This window comes from Eschscholzia californica, unplaced genomic scaffold (genome assembly GCF_041429995.1).
Source record: "Eschscholzia californica isolate CP2 unplaced genomic scaffold, dmEscCali1.0.p SCAF_5, whole genome shotgun sequence".
Lineage (NCBI taxonomy): Eukaryota > Viridiplantae > Streptophyta > Magnoliopsida > Ranunculales > Papaveraceae > Eschscholzia > Eschscholzia californica.
The window spans coordinates 44,554,291-44,568,728 of NW_028238472.1; the positions used below are offsets into that span (position 1 = coordinate 44,554,291).

Consider the following 14,438-nt stretch of genomic DNA (forward strand, 5'->3'; position numbering starts at 1 on the left):
ATATAAATCAACATATTCGCCTCAAACAAGCAGAATCTCAAGCTAATGCAATTAATTAAAAGTTCAATTCCTAAACTCAGAATCACAAGCAAAACGCCTTTACTGATTTGGGCATCGGAGAGGTTTTCGAATTTTATGCAGGTTTCGCCCCTACTATATTATGGATTTTCTTCATAAAAATGACAAATCATTAACTTATTTAATTGTATCTTTTCTTCGTACGTAGGGCGCAAAAAACATGTGTGGGAAATCCCTTGCTTGCGAGAACTTCTTTTCATCCTTGACTTGAACCAGCTTCGGGTTGCTTGTCCCTTCACATCAACAAAGAAACCATCGATGACAATGGGTTTAGAAGAGAACGAACACCCTAGAGAACTTCCCGGAATGGGCCAACTAATATTTGTTAAATGGAGTCTCAACTAATATTCGAGCTCTAAAAACATTGTTTGATTCATAATCTAGACCATATATATCTTAATAAAATGAAAATTTCTTTTCTTTTGGCCCTAATCATGGTGAAATAACTCAGTTACTCACATGGTTCATTACAAATTTTGGGAGGACAGGGATAAAACCACCGGCACCTAAAAAAAAAAGTGAACTTTCAGTTTATCTATATCATACATTACATGGAAAGGGAACACAACATAATATGCCAATTTTAGTTGTTTATGTGAGTCGGATAGTATGGAAAATATTGTCCCATGAGAAGAGGCGATTGTGTATTAGAAGCTAGCAAAATCCCGATCATTATTGGACAAGGTAGGTGAGGTGAAATGTGTGCGAGCGGAAGCCCTAGGGCTTTGGTTTTGTTAGGATAAACATAAATGGATCCTTTCGTAATCAGGCTATGAAGGAGTTATCGCTCGTGTTAATGCCAATACTATTGCAGCAGTTGAAAAATGTCTCTCAAATAATTGGTTTTTATTAGGGTTTGGGCCTTCAGCTCCCGTGTACCGTGTTAAAAGAGAAAGCTAAAACAACTAGGAAATAGTTTATACTTTATGATAACAATTACAAAGACTGTCGATCTTATAATTTACATGTTTATCATAGTAAAACCACAATCCACAATCTAGTCATTCAAACTTCAATATCAATCTATATAACGATATAGTTTACGACATTTCGACCACTCACAAGAAATTTTACATTGCCCGTGTACTATTGCTCCTAGTGATCTGCAATGATCTTCGTTTGTGCTTATTATCATCATGCATCTTAGTTTCCTGAAACAAAACAACCCAGTCTCTTAACGTTTTCCTATGAAATGTCGCCTATTTCCTTCTTGTCTCTAGTTTATTTAAAAAATAATGTATTCGATAAAGTATCTTACCGCTTGAAAATCAAAAGAAGGATTTCGATATGCTGGTGGTATGGGCATGACTTCACGAGCAGGCAATATCTTAGAGAGTACCCGAAATCCTGAAAAATAATTTTTTTTTTATCAAAGAAAATCTAGAATTTACGAATATTGTGGTGATGCAAAAATAAAGAAAATATTAACATGTACCTGAAGCTGATTGAATGCCAAGTTTCTTGAAACCATAGTTATACAATGCCAATAATGGCTTGTGAGAGTTTCGATACAAAGGAAGTGACATTCTCTCAATTACCCTGCTAGATTTGTACTTGGGTGTCGTATTTGAAGCTTGTGAATCAACAATTTCTCTGCATTTAGGCGAATTTCTTTTTTGTTATAACGATTATTTTATATGATGTTGGTCTACATAAGAAAAAACTTACTCTCTATGGTCTTTTGGTTTCCGAAGATTGGTTTTCTCTGCAAATGGTGCCGTTTTTGAAGCTTGTGAATCAACAATTTCTCTGCATTTAGGCGAATTTCATTTTTGTTATAACGATTATTTTATATAATGTCGGTCTAACTAAGAAAAAACTTACTCTCTAAGGTCTTTTGGTTCCGGAAGATAAGTGTTCTCTGCAAGAAAGAAAAAAAACAGAAGTGAATGTGTTTTTTCTTCATATTAGCGTTGAATGTAAATATTATTCGAATTCTTAGAAAGTAAAGTATTAACCTTTCGTAACATAATGTGGAAGATGAGATGGCGAATTATTCGTTAATCGTACTTTCGAAAGAACGAGACTCTGAGTGTATTGTTGGCACGTAAGAAATCTCTAGTAAATTTCAGATGCGAAAGTTAAAGTTAGATCTTACGTAGAGATATACAAAAATACAATGTAGATAGTAATAATATGTGAAAGTTTTATATTCGTTCACTATTTTACTGACTAGTTTCAAGAGATGCATTCTGAGCTCGCTCTCTGAAACTACATTGCTCTCCGAAATTTTACGATCAAGATTTGAAGAGACAGTTCCAAGATGATCAACAACACTAATCATAGCCCTGCATATGTACTCCTTCGTATTTTCCATTACCCTGCATATATTTACCTTTTAGTTTTTCGGTTTTAAACTTCCAATCTTATGCTTCTCTCAGCCTCAAAAGTTAAATCACCAAGTGAACTTTTTTTTACTTAAGATATGAGCAACTGCTCGTTCCACCGCTAATGGTGGAATTTGAGGTAAGCTCAAAACTAACTTGTATCGCAGCCCAAGATAAAATAAATTACAACCCGGTAAAAAGTCAGAAGGAAGTGGTCCGCTCATAAGTGAAGGATGAGTATCACATGTTGAGCTAGTTTTTGGAATGAGGCCCGAGACCATGAGGCCCGAGACCACCCAATCGTAACTCACATGTTGAGCTCTATATAACTGTAACACTACCCTTTCCATTATTATTATTATTATTATTATTGTTCTCCGGTGACAAAATGGTTTATCTTCACATAACCGTTACAGAGTCTAATGTTACCGATATAACAGTAAATGTTTAGGGAATTTAAAAAGAACATGACTCTATGATTATCCATGCTCCCAGGTGAATCCCGGGCGGGTGACGTTTAACTTTCTCTCTGAATCTCGCCTGGCCATGTCACCTAGCTGGGATTCACCTGGAGCGTGGCAGGGCGTAGTATCTCTTAGAAACCGTTTAAGGGGAAATCAGAGCTTATGGATGCTAAAACAAGGCAGCTTGAAAAATGAAAAGAAACTGAGGAACAGAGAAGTAGATGATACTTACTGTTTCTTCTCTTTGGTCTTCAAGTATGTAATTTCACAATGATCAGCAGAATGATGGAGTTGAGATCTCAAGTCTTTAAGTTCCTTCAAGTTAATTATTTATAGTTCTTTAACAATTACATCCAAGAGAGAGAGAGAATGGAGTTGAGAGAGAAAGAGGATAATATATACTTACTTGCAGAGATTTATCAAAGTCATGATGAGAATCAGGTGATTTGCTTCCTGGGTTTTCAATAGGAGAAGACATGAGTTTGGATTCAAACTCTGAAATGTAATTAATTTGATGAAGAAGGAAGAAAGAGAATGAATTGAAGATGAGTTCACTCAACATAAACCTCTAGAGAGAGAAAGAGAGAGAGATGATACAGATAGCCAGATAGGTCTCTGTCTCTCATCACTCACTATCTTCAATTAACATATAAATCCAAGTTTCAATTAGAAAAGATAGTTTTTCTAAATGGAATAACTCACTTTTTCAAAAGAAGAAAATGCCAAATCATCTATTAACCCGTGATCATCTGCCCCACACTACCTACATATATACCACCCCCATCTAAATTTTGCATTTCTCTCATCTATCTTGAAAAACTTGTGCTTCAAAAAACAATAACTTTTATACGAAACCATAAACATGTTCATCTTCTTCGAGTACTAAATGATGCATGTACATATCCTATCCTATATAATAAAAGGGTTAATTCCGTTTTGGCCCCCGATTTGGCCCCCGATTTGTGACCAACTGGCCATTTTGGCCCCCAATTGTGTCCGGCAGTTCGTTTTGGCCCCAAAATATTTTTGTAAGCTTCTCCATTCTACCCTTATGGCAATTTTGTAAATTAAATGTATTTTCTTTCTCTTTGTCCACCTCACTAAGCAATTGCCACGTCATATTCGTCCACATAAGGTCGCCGGAAAATGTCGCCGGCGACCACCATTTTTTTTTAACTTCTTCTTCTCCAACCATCTCCTTCCTTCTTCTTCTCTCTCTCTCCTTCCTCTTCTCTCTCTCTCCTTCTTCTTCTCTCTCTCCTTCTCTCTCTCTTCCCCTCTTCTCTGTCTCTCCCCCTCTTCTCTCTCTGTTAGGTTTCCGGCGAAGGGTTTGAGAGAGAAGAAGAAGGAAGGAGATGGTTGGAGAAGAAGAAGTTAAAAAAAAAAAAAATGGTGGTAGCCTGCGACATTTTCCGGCGACCTTATGTGGACGAATATGACGTGGCAATTGCTTAGTGAGGTGGACAAAGAGAAAGAAAATACATTTAATTTACAAAATTGCCATAAGGGTAGAATGGAGAAGCTTACAAAAATATGTTGGGGCCAAACAGGAAATTGGGGCCAAAACGAACTGCCGGACACAATTGGGGGCCAAAACGGCCAGTTGGTCACAAATCGGAGGCCAAAACGGAATTAACCCATAATAAAAAGGTCAGTCGGTTATGTGAGGTATAAGTCTGACCGTCTATTTTTCATTGAGAGTTTTATAAAGCTCACATCATCTCATATAAATCCCTCCACTAAATCGGTTATGGGTATCTCTCAAATCTGTTATGGAATCTCTCTATTAAATCAGTTAGAGTATCCTTATTGAAGTTGTTAATTCGCATGGAAAAATTTGAGAATGTTACTGCGTTAGCCAAGAGGGATCTGTTAGAATCTAATGTATTTATATCCTATATATCCCGTAGGACGCGGCGGAAACCTAGTATATAATAAAACAGAAGAAAAAAAATTGGTTGGGACAAACATATTTTTTTAATGAAAGATATTGTTTATGGACCAAATTTTAATTTTAGTTTTTCTTTGAAAAACTTGTATTTATTTCGGTTTAGTCGCCTTCTCTAAAACCAACAAATCCTCTTTTAATTTGGGTCTTTGAGTGATATCAACATTAGTTTTTTTTTTTTTTTTTAAGTAGCCTATGCTCAAGATTTCTCAATTTTGTAGAGAGGGGATAAATCTAAGGCCCAAAAAATGAGCCCAAATACCAAATCCAACCCAATAGGGAATAATATCTCAAAAAAACCCAAAAAGTGATGTTACCTTCCTATCCTCCCAAAAGAAATACTTACCTCTTATGTCCCTCACCCATTTCCCACCCACATTCCTCTCTTTTTCCCTCTCTAGTCTGAGTTGATTAGATTCTTCTCCCTCAAAACACACACTCTCTCTCTACAATTGATTAGACACTAAAACCCTCATTTTCTCTCTTCCATCCAAACGTTTCTCTTTCTCTATCTCTCTCTCTTTCTCTTTCTCTCTCTCTTTCTCTCTCTCTCGCTCAAACGGAAAGATTTCCGGCCATTTACTCTCTCAACCGAAGCGTTTCCAGCTACTCCCTCTCTCTCTCTCTATCTCGCTCAAACGAAACGATTTCTGGCCATTTACTCTCTCAACCGAAGCATTTCCGGCTACTCTCTCTCTCTCAATCGCTCAAACGAAACGATTTCCGGCCATTTACTCTCTCAACCGAAGCGTTTTCGGCTACTCTCTCTCTCTCTCTCTATCTCGCTCAAACGAAACGATTTCCGACCATTTACTCTCTCAACCGAAGCGTTTCCGGCTACTTTCTCTCTCTATTAAACCTTCAAAAACAACTTGATCTTCTCATCTCTCTCTCTATTTCGCTCTCTGATGGGCCTAGAAAGGTTACCCTAAATAGGTCTACACCCGCAAGTGCACGGGTGTCAAGTTGTAATAATTTCCGGTAAGACCGGTTCGTTCCTCAGAGACTAAGTGAAACCTATTCTAAAACTTGAAAGTAACTCGGTTTTGAAATTGATTTTGGTTTTGGTTTTGAAAATAAATAAATAAATAAAATATTAAAACGATTAAAAAGGTGAAACTCAAATCGGGAGAAGTCAAATGGGAGAGAGTCTAGGTTTTCTGAATTCATCCATATAATCAGTTCTAACGACAATTTAATTTGGTCTAATTCAATTGTTCTTTGTATAACTCAGATTTTTAGTCCATGGATGGTCTAAAAACCCGGAAGATATTATCGTTAAAATAATAAAAACTGTAATAAATTAATCATTAGAATAATTATTGAAACTTCATCTAAAACCCTAGATAGAGAATTAATTACTCATGGACATTAAATAAAAGAAATTGGAAAATAAAGTAAAGAGAGGAAGAAGAAAACTAAACTTTTTCTCGCTGGAAATTGTTTCCTGTTGCAGCCAAACGTGCCTTAAGGGAAGATGATTTTCTCATCTTCTCGGAAATATTTTCCATGTGGGAAAAGTATTTTCCAATCTCTTTTCTCGTCTTCTTCACTGTTTTCTCTCTCTCTCTCTCTACTGTTTTTCACTTCTGATTTCTTTTTCAATCCGAAACACTAACTAAATGGAAGAGAAATTGATATGAGATGATGAAACTTTGAATAACAATCACTATTTATCTCTTGATTTTTCAGTTTTACACTTTCTCTCACTACAAATACATATCTCTCTCTCTCTTTGAATCTCTCTCTATACTGTTTTTCTATCTCTCACAAAAAGAATAACAAAGAAAAGAGAACAAAAGAAGAAGATGAAGATGATAATGGTTTCTCTGTTTCTCTTTGTTCGGTTATATTCCAAGCTCACTCCCTCTCTAATATTTCTGTTTTCTTGAGCTTTTTGACCCCAAAGGTGAGATGCTAGATAATCTGATTAAGCTCTGGTTTTATACTGCAGTGGTCGATCTCGAATTCCCATTCTCTAGAAATCCAGCTCACATTCACTCGGATTCTTCAAAATCTTTCCATATTGTAAAGGATTTCATCATAGAGAGATAAGTAGATAACCGATTCTCTGTCACTCTATTAGAAGAAGAATGAGAAAAAGAATCAAATATCTCTGAGATATAAGATCAGCCGAGATCATCTTTCCTCCATCGAAATCCCTCTTTCTATCTTCAACTCTCTCTCTCTAGATTTCTGCACTTTTTTTCTTCCAACCGAGATCTTATCTTCATCTCTTTCTATTTCTTAAAAATCTCCTTCCTTCTCGGTCTACAAACTTCCTTTCTTTCTCTCTTTGGCCTTTTTCTTCTTTTGAATCGTTGAAGTCGGTTTTTGATGGAGTCGGCTAAGAAAAAAATGGAAACTCCCAAAAAATGGGAAGTCTCGGTTTTAAGCTGAATAATTGGTGATGGAGGTGATGATGCTGACGTCATGATGACGTCAGCAGAGGCTTTGACTCATGGTCCACCTATTTTGACCCGAACTTTGACTTGCTCTAATTTGCTCATCCGGACTCCGATTTGACTTTCGTTTTCGCCTACGGGTTCGTCTTGGTCTCTACTTTCCATCCGAGCACTAATCTCGATATCAGAATCAACAAATGACCAAAATACCCCTCGTCTGCGTTTTTCCGACTTTTATCCGTTTTGCACATATAACTCTGAAAAAGGTACCTGAGTAGAAAAAGAGATAATTCATGAGAGTAACTTGCCCTAGATAGACTAACTTGTCCAAATTAAGAGACTCAGATGGGACATTTTCATGTCTCATCAAACATCCCCAAACTTAGATTTTGCTAGTCCTCGAGCAAAACAGAAAAATAAAACTAAACCTAATTCACCACTTTCGTAGGGAAACACGATTGCACTTAGCACGTGCAACAAGCCGTTAAACCTCTAGGTTGCCATAGAGGACGAGTTTTGTCTCGTGAGGGTTTGCAGTGAATATACCCACAAAATTCAAAATCTCAAAAATGCAGAAGGGTCTCAATATGACATGGACTAAAAATGTTTTATCCGGTAGATTTTCGAAAGTTAATAGAAATGAAATCCAAGTCAATCAAATCATACAAACGCTAAAAATCTCTTCACTAGTGATCAAGACTCGAAGTGCACGTGACCAGCCAATATGAGTATCATTTCGGTTCTGAAAAGACAAGACCTCGATTACCGTCTCGATACATTTCGCCTCGACTACTGCCTCACGGTCATACACTCGAAAATTAAAGTCACTCAGAAGTGGCTCACTCAATGTGCGAGTATGAGAATGAAAGAAAACTCAACACATTACAAAAGATGGACTAAATTTTTCGGACGACTGATCTCAAAGAAGGAAACAACCACTAATACGGAATGGGGAAGCTAACTAACTCTTCTCACCTGATCTACTGTCTAACCATGCTTCCTAGAGGTCAATAGACACTAAGGATGAACTAGAACTCCTGAGAACTCGACGTCTTCAAATCTTCAAGAACTAATTCAAGGGATAAACATTTAAACAAAACTAATCAGACACCTTCTTCTTCTTTTTTTTTTTTTTTTTTTTCTTTTTCTACTTCTATTTTCTTTTTCTTTTTTCTTTTTTTTTCTTTTTTTTTTTTTTTTTTTTTTTTCTTCTTTTTTTTTTCATAGTACTTTTCTGGTAATCAAACTCAAATACACAAAGAACTTTCTTGACATTATTCTTTCCTTGGGTATAATTCTCTTCATTTTGCTTCATGCCTTATTCTCAGGGTTTTAACAAATGGATTTCTATCTTCCTCTAGTTGACACTGTTTTCAAGTTTCTCAGACTACAAGAGAAAGGTTTACTTCCTGATGACATCCCTAGTGGTTGTAAAATTCGAACTCAAGAGATCAACTGAGCTCTAATGAATGTTGCGAGGTTGAGTAGCTCTTCATTCTACTCAGAATTAGCTCAGAAGAGATCACTCAAAACAACAAGAAAGGCTCAGAATCTCACATAGGTTAAGTCTCCACTAATGATCGATTAAGTTCTCTCAGAAAAGTCAACTCTTCACCTATCTAACACTCACATGGCTAGTGCACAGACAACTGCAAGACTCGAAATTCATGGAAAAACCTTTAGCAAACAGATAGTTCAACCAACTAGACTCTATAACTATTAACAAGCAAAAACAACCAGACTCACATTTTCAATCCAAAAATTAAAAATTTTGAAAATTTTTGAACCCTTTTGAATTTTTGAAATAAGGACTTAGCAAAAATTTCAATCCCCTATCCCCAAACTTAAACCGAACATTGTCCTCAATGTTCTGAAGACTATGTAAAAAATAACAGGGTGAAGGGAAAGATATTACCTGATTCGGAAGTCCTAAGCGTGGGTTGCCTCCCAGAAAGCGCTAAGTTTAACGTCTTCAGCCAGACGAAACAGATGGTTCAAAAAAATAGAAAAGATTTAACCTACTGGATTACAGATATGTGATTAACTGTAAACCAATATTCGATACATCTGTGGGTCCACCCAAAACACAAAGTTTTCAGTGAACGATAGTCTCACATTTTTGTGAATTGCAGAGAGTGCATGTGAGACTATCAAAGAAGAGGGGCAATCCCCAAACTTAGTGGATGCACAGTCCACTAAGTAACTATAAATACTTGGACCAATGACTAGAAAGTCATCAAAAGGATCGACATAACAATGAAGGGCCAATATATCCGTCGAAGGCAGAAAGTCATCTGCAAGCTTAGTGGATAGAATATCCACTATTTCCATAGACGTTCTAGAGGAGACATCTGAAGTGTCCCAAAAGGGATCAACAACCGAGTCTGAGACCATGTGAAAGGTCAAACTAGACTCTAAGGGTAAGGCAATATGCTCGGGGACCAGGTCAAGGTCCATGGTTTCCTTAGGTACACAGTCTGACAAACTATCTAACATGTCTCTACTGTCATCAATGTCCTCAAATACATCTGGAGTCTCGCAGTCATTCATAATATCATGCCTTCCTAGAATTTCATCTAAGGCTGACTCCTTACAAATCTCAAATGTCGGAAAGTTCAGAATAGTGTCATTCCCAAACTTGCTCATAGCGCCGTCATTCTGGATATCAACGTCTAATACAGTCCTATCATGGTGAGATGACATAGGTGGAGGAAGCAAGACAACAAGGTCATCAGACCTTTCAGGCTCTAGGATATTATCAGTAAATTCATCGACATTTAACTTAGTACTAGGGTTAGACGTATTAACCTCGTCATCGTACCTAGTACCTTCCTGAGTTTGGGGTGGTGAACCCCCTTCCTCGTCGGCGAATAACTGTGACTTAAACATTTTCATCTGTTGAGCCAAGGACTCAGTATCCTGCTGCATTTGAGTCGTAAATTGTGACATAATCTCAATAAGACGACTCTCGGACTCTGATCGAGATCTATCTTCAAGAGTCTCCTCATAATAAGGCTCACTAGTGTAATTAAATGAAGACTCTTGATAAAAACTCTCACCGTACATATTAGGATCATACCTGTCTCTAAAGTCATTGGTCTCAGAATAGTGTGGACTATAAGGTCTCTCATATATATTTGGCGTCGGACCATATCCATCGCTAATCGGACCATCTCCACACATTTGCTGATAATCTCCTAATGTCATATGAGATCGATCAGGCTCATATGGTCTACTCCACTCACTAATCGGACTGTTTCTAGACATTCGTTTATAATCCTGAAATGTCATACCCGGTCGGTTAGGCTCGTCTCTACACATCTGTTGGTACTCTCCTAGGGTCATACCAGTTCGGTTAGGCTCAACTAGCCTATTCCCCTCGTTAAGTCGTTGACAATCTCTTAGAGTCGTACCACGTTGGTTAAGCAACTGTTGGTATTCTCTTAAGGTTATATCAAGGTCATCATCACCAACAGGGTATGTCCAACCATTAGAAAAATGCGCCATGATGATCAGGCACGATCACAAGATGGGAATTGACACTTGCAAAAACTACACTCGATTCCTTTTTATTGGTCCATTTTTTTTTTTTTTTTTTTTTTAACACGAAAACCGAGGAAGCACTACTAAGATCTTATAAAAAGTACCCACTAACAGGGGATTCGTGGGTGATTAGAGAAAGTTACCTCCCGTTCGAGACGGGCGACGACCTTTGCAGACGACTCGGGCCACTCTCCCCGCGAGTGTTCGAACCCGAGGCTTCGTTTTGGTTTTTCGGTTACAATTTATGCCCTTTAAATTAGGGTCAAAACTTAAATCCAAAAATAAAGTCTAGAAAGTCTAAAGTCTCTCTCTCACCAAAAATAAAATAAAATAAAACTGTAAATTTCTTCTTTTCGACTCCTCCTCCTTGTTTGCGCCTTCTCTTTCGCTCCTTAATGCCCTGCACACCAAAAATAGAGAAGCAAGTCAAAGTGGCCAAAAATAAAAACTTACCAAAAATAAAAACTTTCCAAGTTTAGAAAAAATTTTGAACTTAGTCCCCGGCAGCGGCGCCAAAAACTTGATGGGCCTAGAAAGGTTACCCTAAATAGGTCTACACCCGCAAGTGCACGGGTGTCAAGTTGTAATAATTTCCGGTAAGACCGGTTCGTTCCTCAGAGACTAAGTGAAACCTATTCTAAAACTTGAAAGTAACTCGGTTTTGAAATTGATTTTGGTTTTGGTTTTGAAAATAAATAAATAAATAAAATATTAAAACGATTAAAAAGGTGAAACTCAAATCGGGAGAAGTCAAATGGGAGAGAGTCTAGGTTTTCTGAATTCATCCATATAATCAGTTCTAACGACAATTTAATTTGGTCTAATTCAATTGTTCTTTGTATAACTCAGATTTTTAGTCCATGGATGGTCTAAAAACCCGGAAGATATTATCGTTAAAATAATAAAAACTGTAATAAATTAATCATTAGAATAATTATTGAAACTTCATCTAAAACCCTAGATAGAGAATTAATTACTCATGGACATTAAATAAAAGAAATTGGAAAATAAAGTAAAGAGAGGAAGAAGAAAACTAAACTTTTTCTCGCTGGAAATTGTTTCCTGTTGCAGCCAAACGTGCCTTAAGGGAAGATGATTTTCTCATCTTCTCGGAAATATTTTCCATGTGGGAAAAGTATTTTCCAATCTCTTTTCTCGTCTTCTTCACTGTTTTCTCTCTCTCTCTCTACTGTTTTTCACTTCTGATTTCTTTTTCAATCCGAAACACTAACTAAATGGAAGAGAAATTGATATGAGATGATGAAACTTTGAATAACAATCACTATTTATCTCTTGATTTTTCAGTTTTACACTTTCTCTCACTACAAATACATATCTCTCTCTCTCTTTGAATCTCTCTCTATACTGTTTTTCTATCTCTCACAAAAAGAATAACAAAGAAAAGAGAACAAAAGAAGAAGATGAAGATGATAATGGTTTCTCTGTTTCTCTTTGTTCGGTTATATTCCAAGCTCACTCCCTCTCTAATATTTCTGTTTTCTTGAGCTTTTTGACCCCAAAGGTGAGATGCTAGATAATCTGATAAAGCTCTGGTTTTATACTGCAGTGGTCGATCTCGAATTCCCATTCTCTAGAAATCCAGCTCACATTCACTCGGATTCTTCAAAATCTTTCCATATTGTAAAGGATTTCATCATAGAGAGATAAGTAGATAACCGATTCTCTGTCACTCTATTAGAAGAAGAATGAGAAAAAGAATCAAATATCTCTGAGATATAAGATCAGCCGAGATCATCTTTCCTCCATCGAAATCCCTCTTTCTATCTTCAACTCTCTCTCTCTAGATTTCTGCACTTTTTTTCTTCCAACCGAGATCTTATCTTCATCTCTTTCTATTTCTTAAAAATCTCCTTCCTTCTCGGTCTACAAACTTCCTTTCTTTCTCTCTTTGGCCTTTTTCTTCTTTTGAATCGTTGAAGTCGGTTTTTGATGGAGTCGGCTAAGAAAAAAATGGAAACTCCCAAAAAATGGGAAGTCTCGGTTTTAAGCTGAATAATTGGTGATGGAGGTGATGATGCTGACGTCATGATGACGTCAGCAGAGGCTTTGACTCATGGTCCACCTATTTTGACCCGAACTTTGACTTGCTCTAATTTGCTCATCCGGACTCCGATTTGACTTTCGTTTTCGCCTACGGGTTCGTCTTGGTCTCTACTTTCCATCCGAGCACTAATCTCGATATCAGAATCAACAAATGACCAAAATACCCCTCGTCTGCGTTTTTCCGACTTTTATCCGTTTTGCACATATAACTCTGAAAAAGGTACCTGAGTAGAAAAAGAGATAATTCATGAGAGTAACTTGCCCTAGATAGACTAACTTGTCCAAATTAAGAGACTCAGATGGGACATTTTCATGTCTCATCACTCTCTTTCAACAAATCGGCTTCTTTTATCTCTTCTTCGAGCATCTAATTTCTGTTCGGCAGCGTTTAACACACAGGTACGACTATGTTCTTCCTCAAAATCTTCTTCCTATCTCTGATCTTAGTCAAGTTTTAGGGTTTTTGGTGGTGAAATTATGAGTTTGTTTTGACATTTTGGGTTGTCTTCAAAAAATTAGGGTTTCGTTTCACACCTTTAGTACTTTGATTCTGATTTTTGGGGGTTTAACTTGCTCTTAAGTTGTTGTTCTTCGTGATTGTTGAAAATATTTTGGTTTGTGATAAAACATTTATGGATTTTATTTTTAATTTCGGAATCATGCATCTTCACAGAAGGTAATTTTGGGGTTTATGGTTCTTCATCAAGTTTTTAGGTTAGGTTCGTTGATGAAATTATGAGTTTGTTGTTACATTTTGGGTTGTGATCAGAAAATTAAGTTTCTGTGGAGACATTTAGTACTTTGTTTTTTATTTTTGGTTATTTGTCTTTGTTGATGAAATGAATGGTTTGTTTTAGAATTCTGGGTTCTGTTAAAGAAATTAGGGTTATGTTGAGACATTTTGGGTTCTGTTCTTGGTAAATATTGGAGACATTTTATTTTTTTATAAAAAATTTGGTTGGGTGTTGATGCATTTGGTGGTTTTTACCCCTGAAACTTGATGTGATGTAACATTTTGGGTTGTGTAGAAACATTTTTGGTTTGTTTCAAACATGTGGGGGTATCTTACAAACATTTCAATTTGTGCAGAAAATATATAAAAGATAGTGAAGAGCCAACCACCGCTGGGCCTAGTAAAAAAGGCAAGAAAATGATATGTTTGTCCTCTCAGTATTGTTTGTGGTCTCGCATTTCGTATAATGTTTTGGCATAGTTGATAGTGTGTTGTCATTCTGTAAAATGTTGCTTCACTTATTCCTACTCTTATTCCTAGGGTTTTGTGAAAAGTTCTGAAAACCATTGGCATCAGCTTACAGTGTTGTAGCATTTGTAGTCGTGTTGGAACATTTTGCTAAATGATCTAACATATCTATTACTGTGTGTTTGAAGCATTGATCTGCGACATCCAAATCGAAAGAGCAGATGGTGGATGCTCAACGTACAGAGCCAAGGGAGCAAAAGAAGAAAAATTCTTTAAATTACAAATGTAATTTGAAAGCAGTTCACAAGGTAGTAAGGGACAATTTGGAAGCATTTGTAGTCCAGTTTTTGTTCTCTGAAATGTTGATGAAATGAATAGTTTGTTTTAACATTTTGGGTTGTGTTCCAG

General features: G+C 36.7%; 2 protein-coding genes and 1 long non-coding RNA gene across 3 annotated transcripts in view; 1 reads left to right on the top strand and 2 right to left on the bottom strand.

Moving 5' to 3' along the window:
- PEX4 (peroxin4) overlaps positions 1-14,438 on the top strand; it is a 52,024-nt gene that overhangs the window by 12,357 nt on the left and 25,229 nt on the right. The window lies entirely within an intron of this gene.
- LOC147539578 (uncharacterized) lies at positions 16-584 on the bottom strand. The gene is made up of 2 exons (XR_015224974.1): positions 538-584; positions 16-311 (listed from the first exon to the last, which is right to left on the bottom strand). It is a non-coding gene; the product is annotated as an uncharacterized LOC147539578 (long non-coding RNA).
- LOC147539579 (uncharacterized) lies at positions 976-5,051 on the bottom strand. Its single transcript, XM_086639490.1, has 10 exons — positions 4,507-5,051; positions 3,276-3,778; positions 3,102-3,184; positions 2,252-2,399; positions 2,037-2,136; positions 1,903-1,939; positions 1,747-1,827; positions 1,514-1,671; positions 1,337-1,425; positions 976-1,229 (listed from the first exon to the last, which is right to left on the bottom strand). Exons 2-10 carry the CDS (start codon positions 3,429-3,431, stop codon positions 1,149-1,151), a joined length of 933 nt encoding a protein of 310 aa, XP_086495616.1. The 5' UTR covers positions 3,432-3,778; positions 4,507-5,051; the 3' UTR covers positions 976-1,148.

Bases quoted from the DNA above. Each gene is read 5' to 3' on its own strand.
- LOC147539579 (XM_086639490.1), bottom strand. From the start codon at position 3,431: ATGTTGAGTGAACTCATCTTCAATTCATTCTCTTTCTTCCTTCTTCAT. The intron at 1,672-1,746 runs GTAAGTTTTTTC...GCCTAAATGCAG, and splicing joins AAACCAAAAGACCATAGAGA to AGAAATTGTTGATTCACAAG. The intron at 1,426-1,513 runs GTACATGTTAAT...ATTATTTTTCAG, and splicing joins TGGCATTCAATCAGCTTCAG to GATTTCGGGTACTCTCTAAG.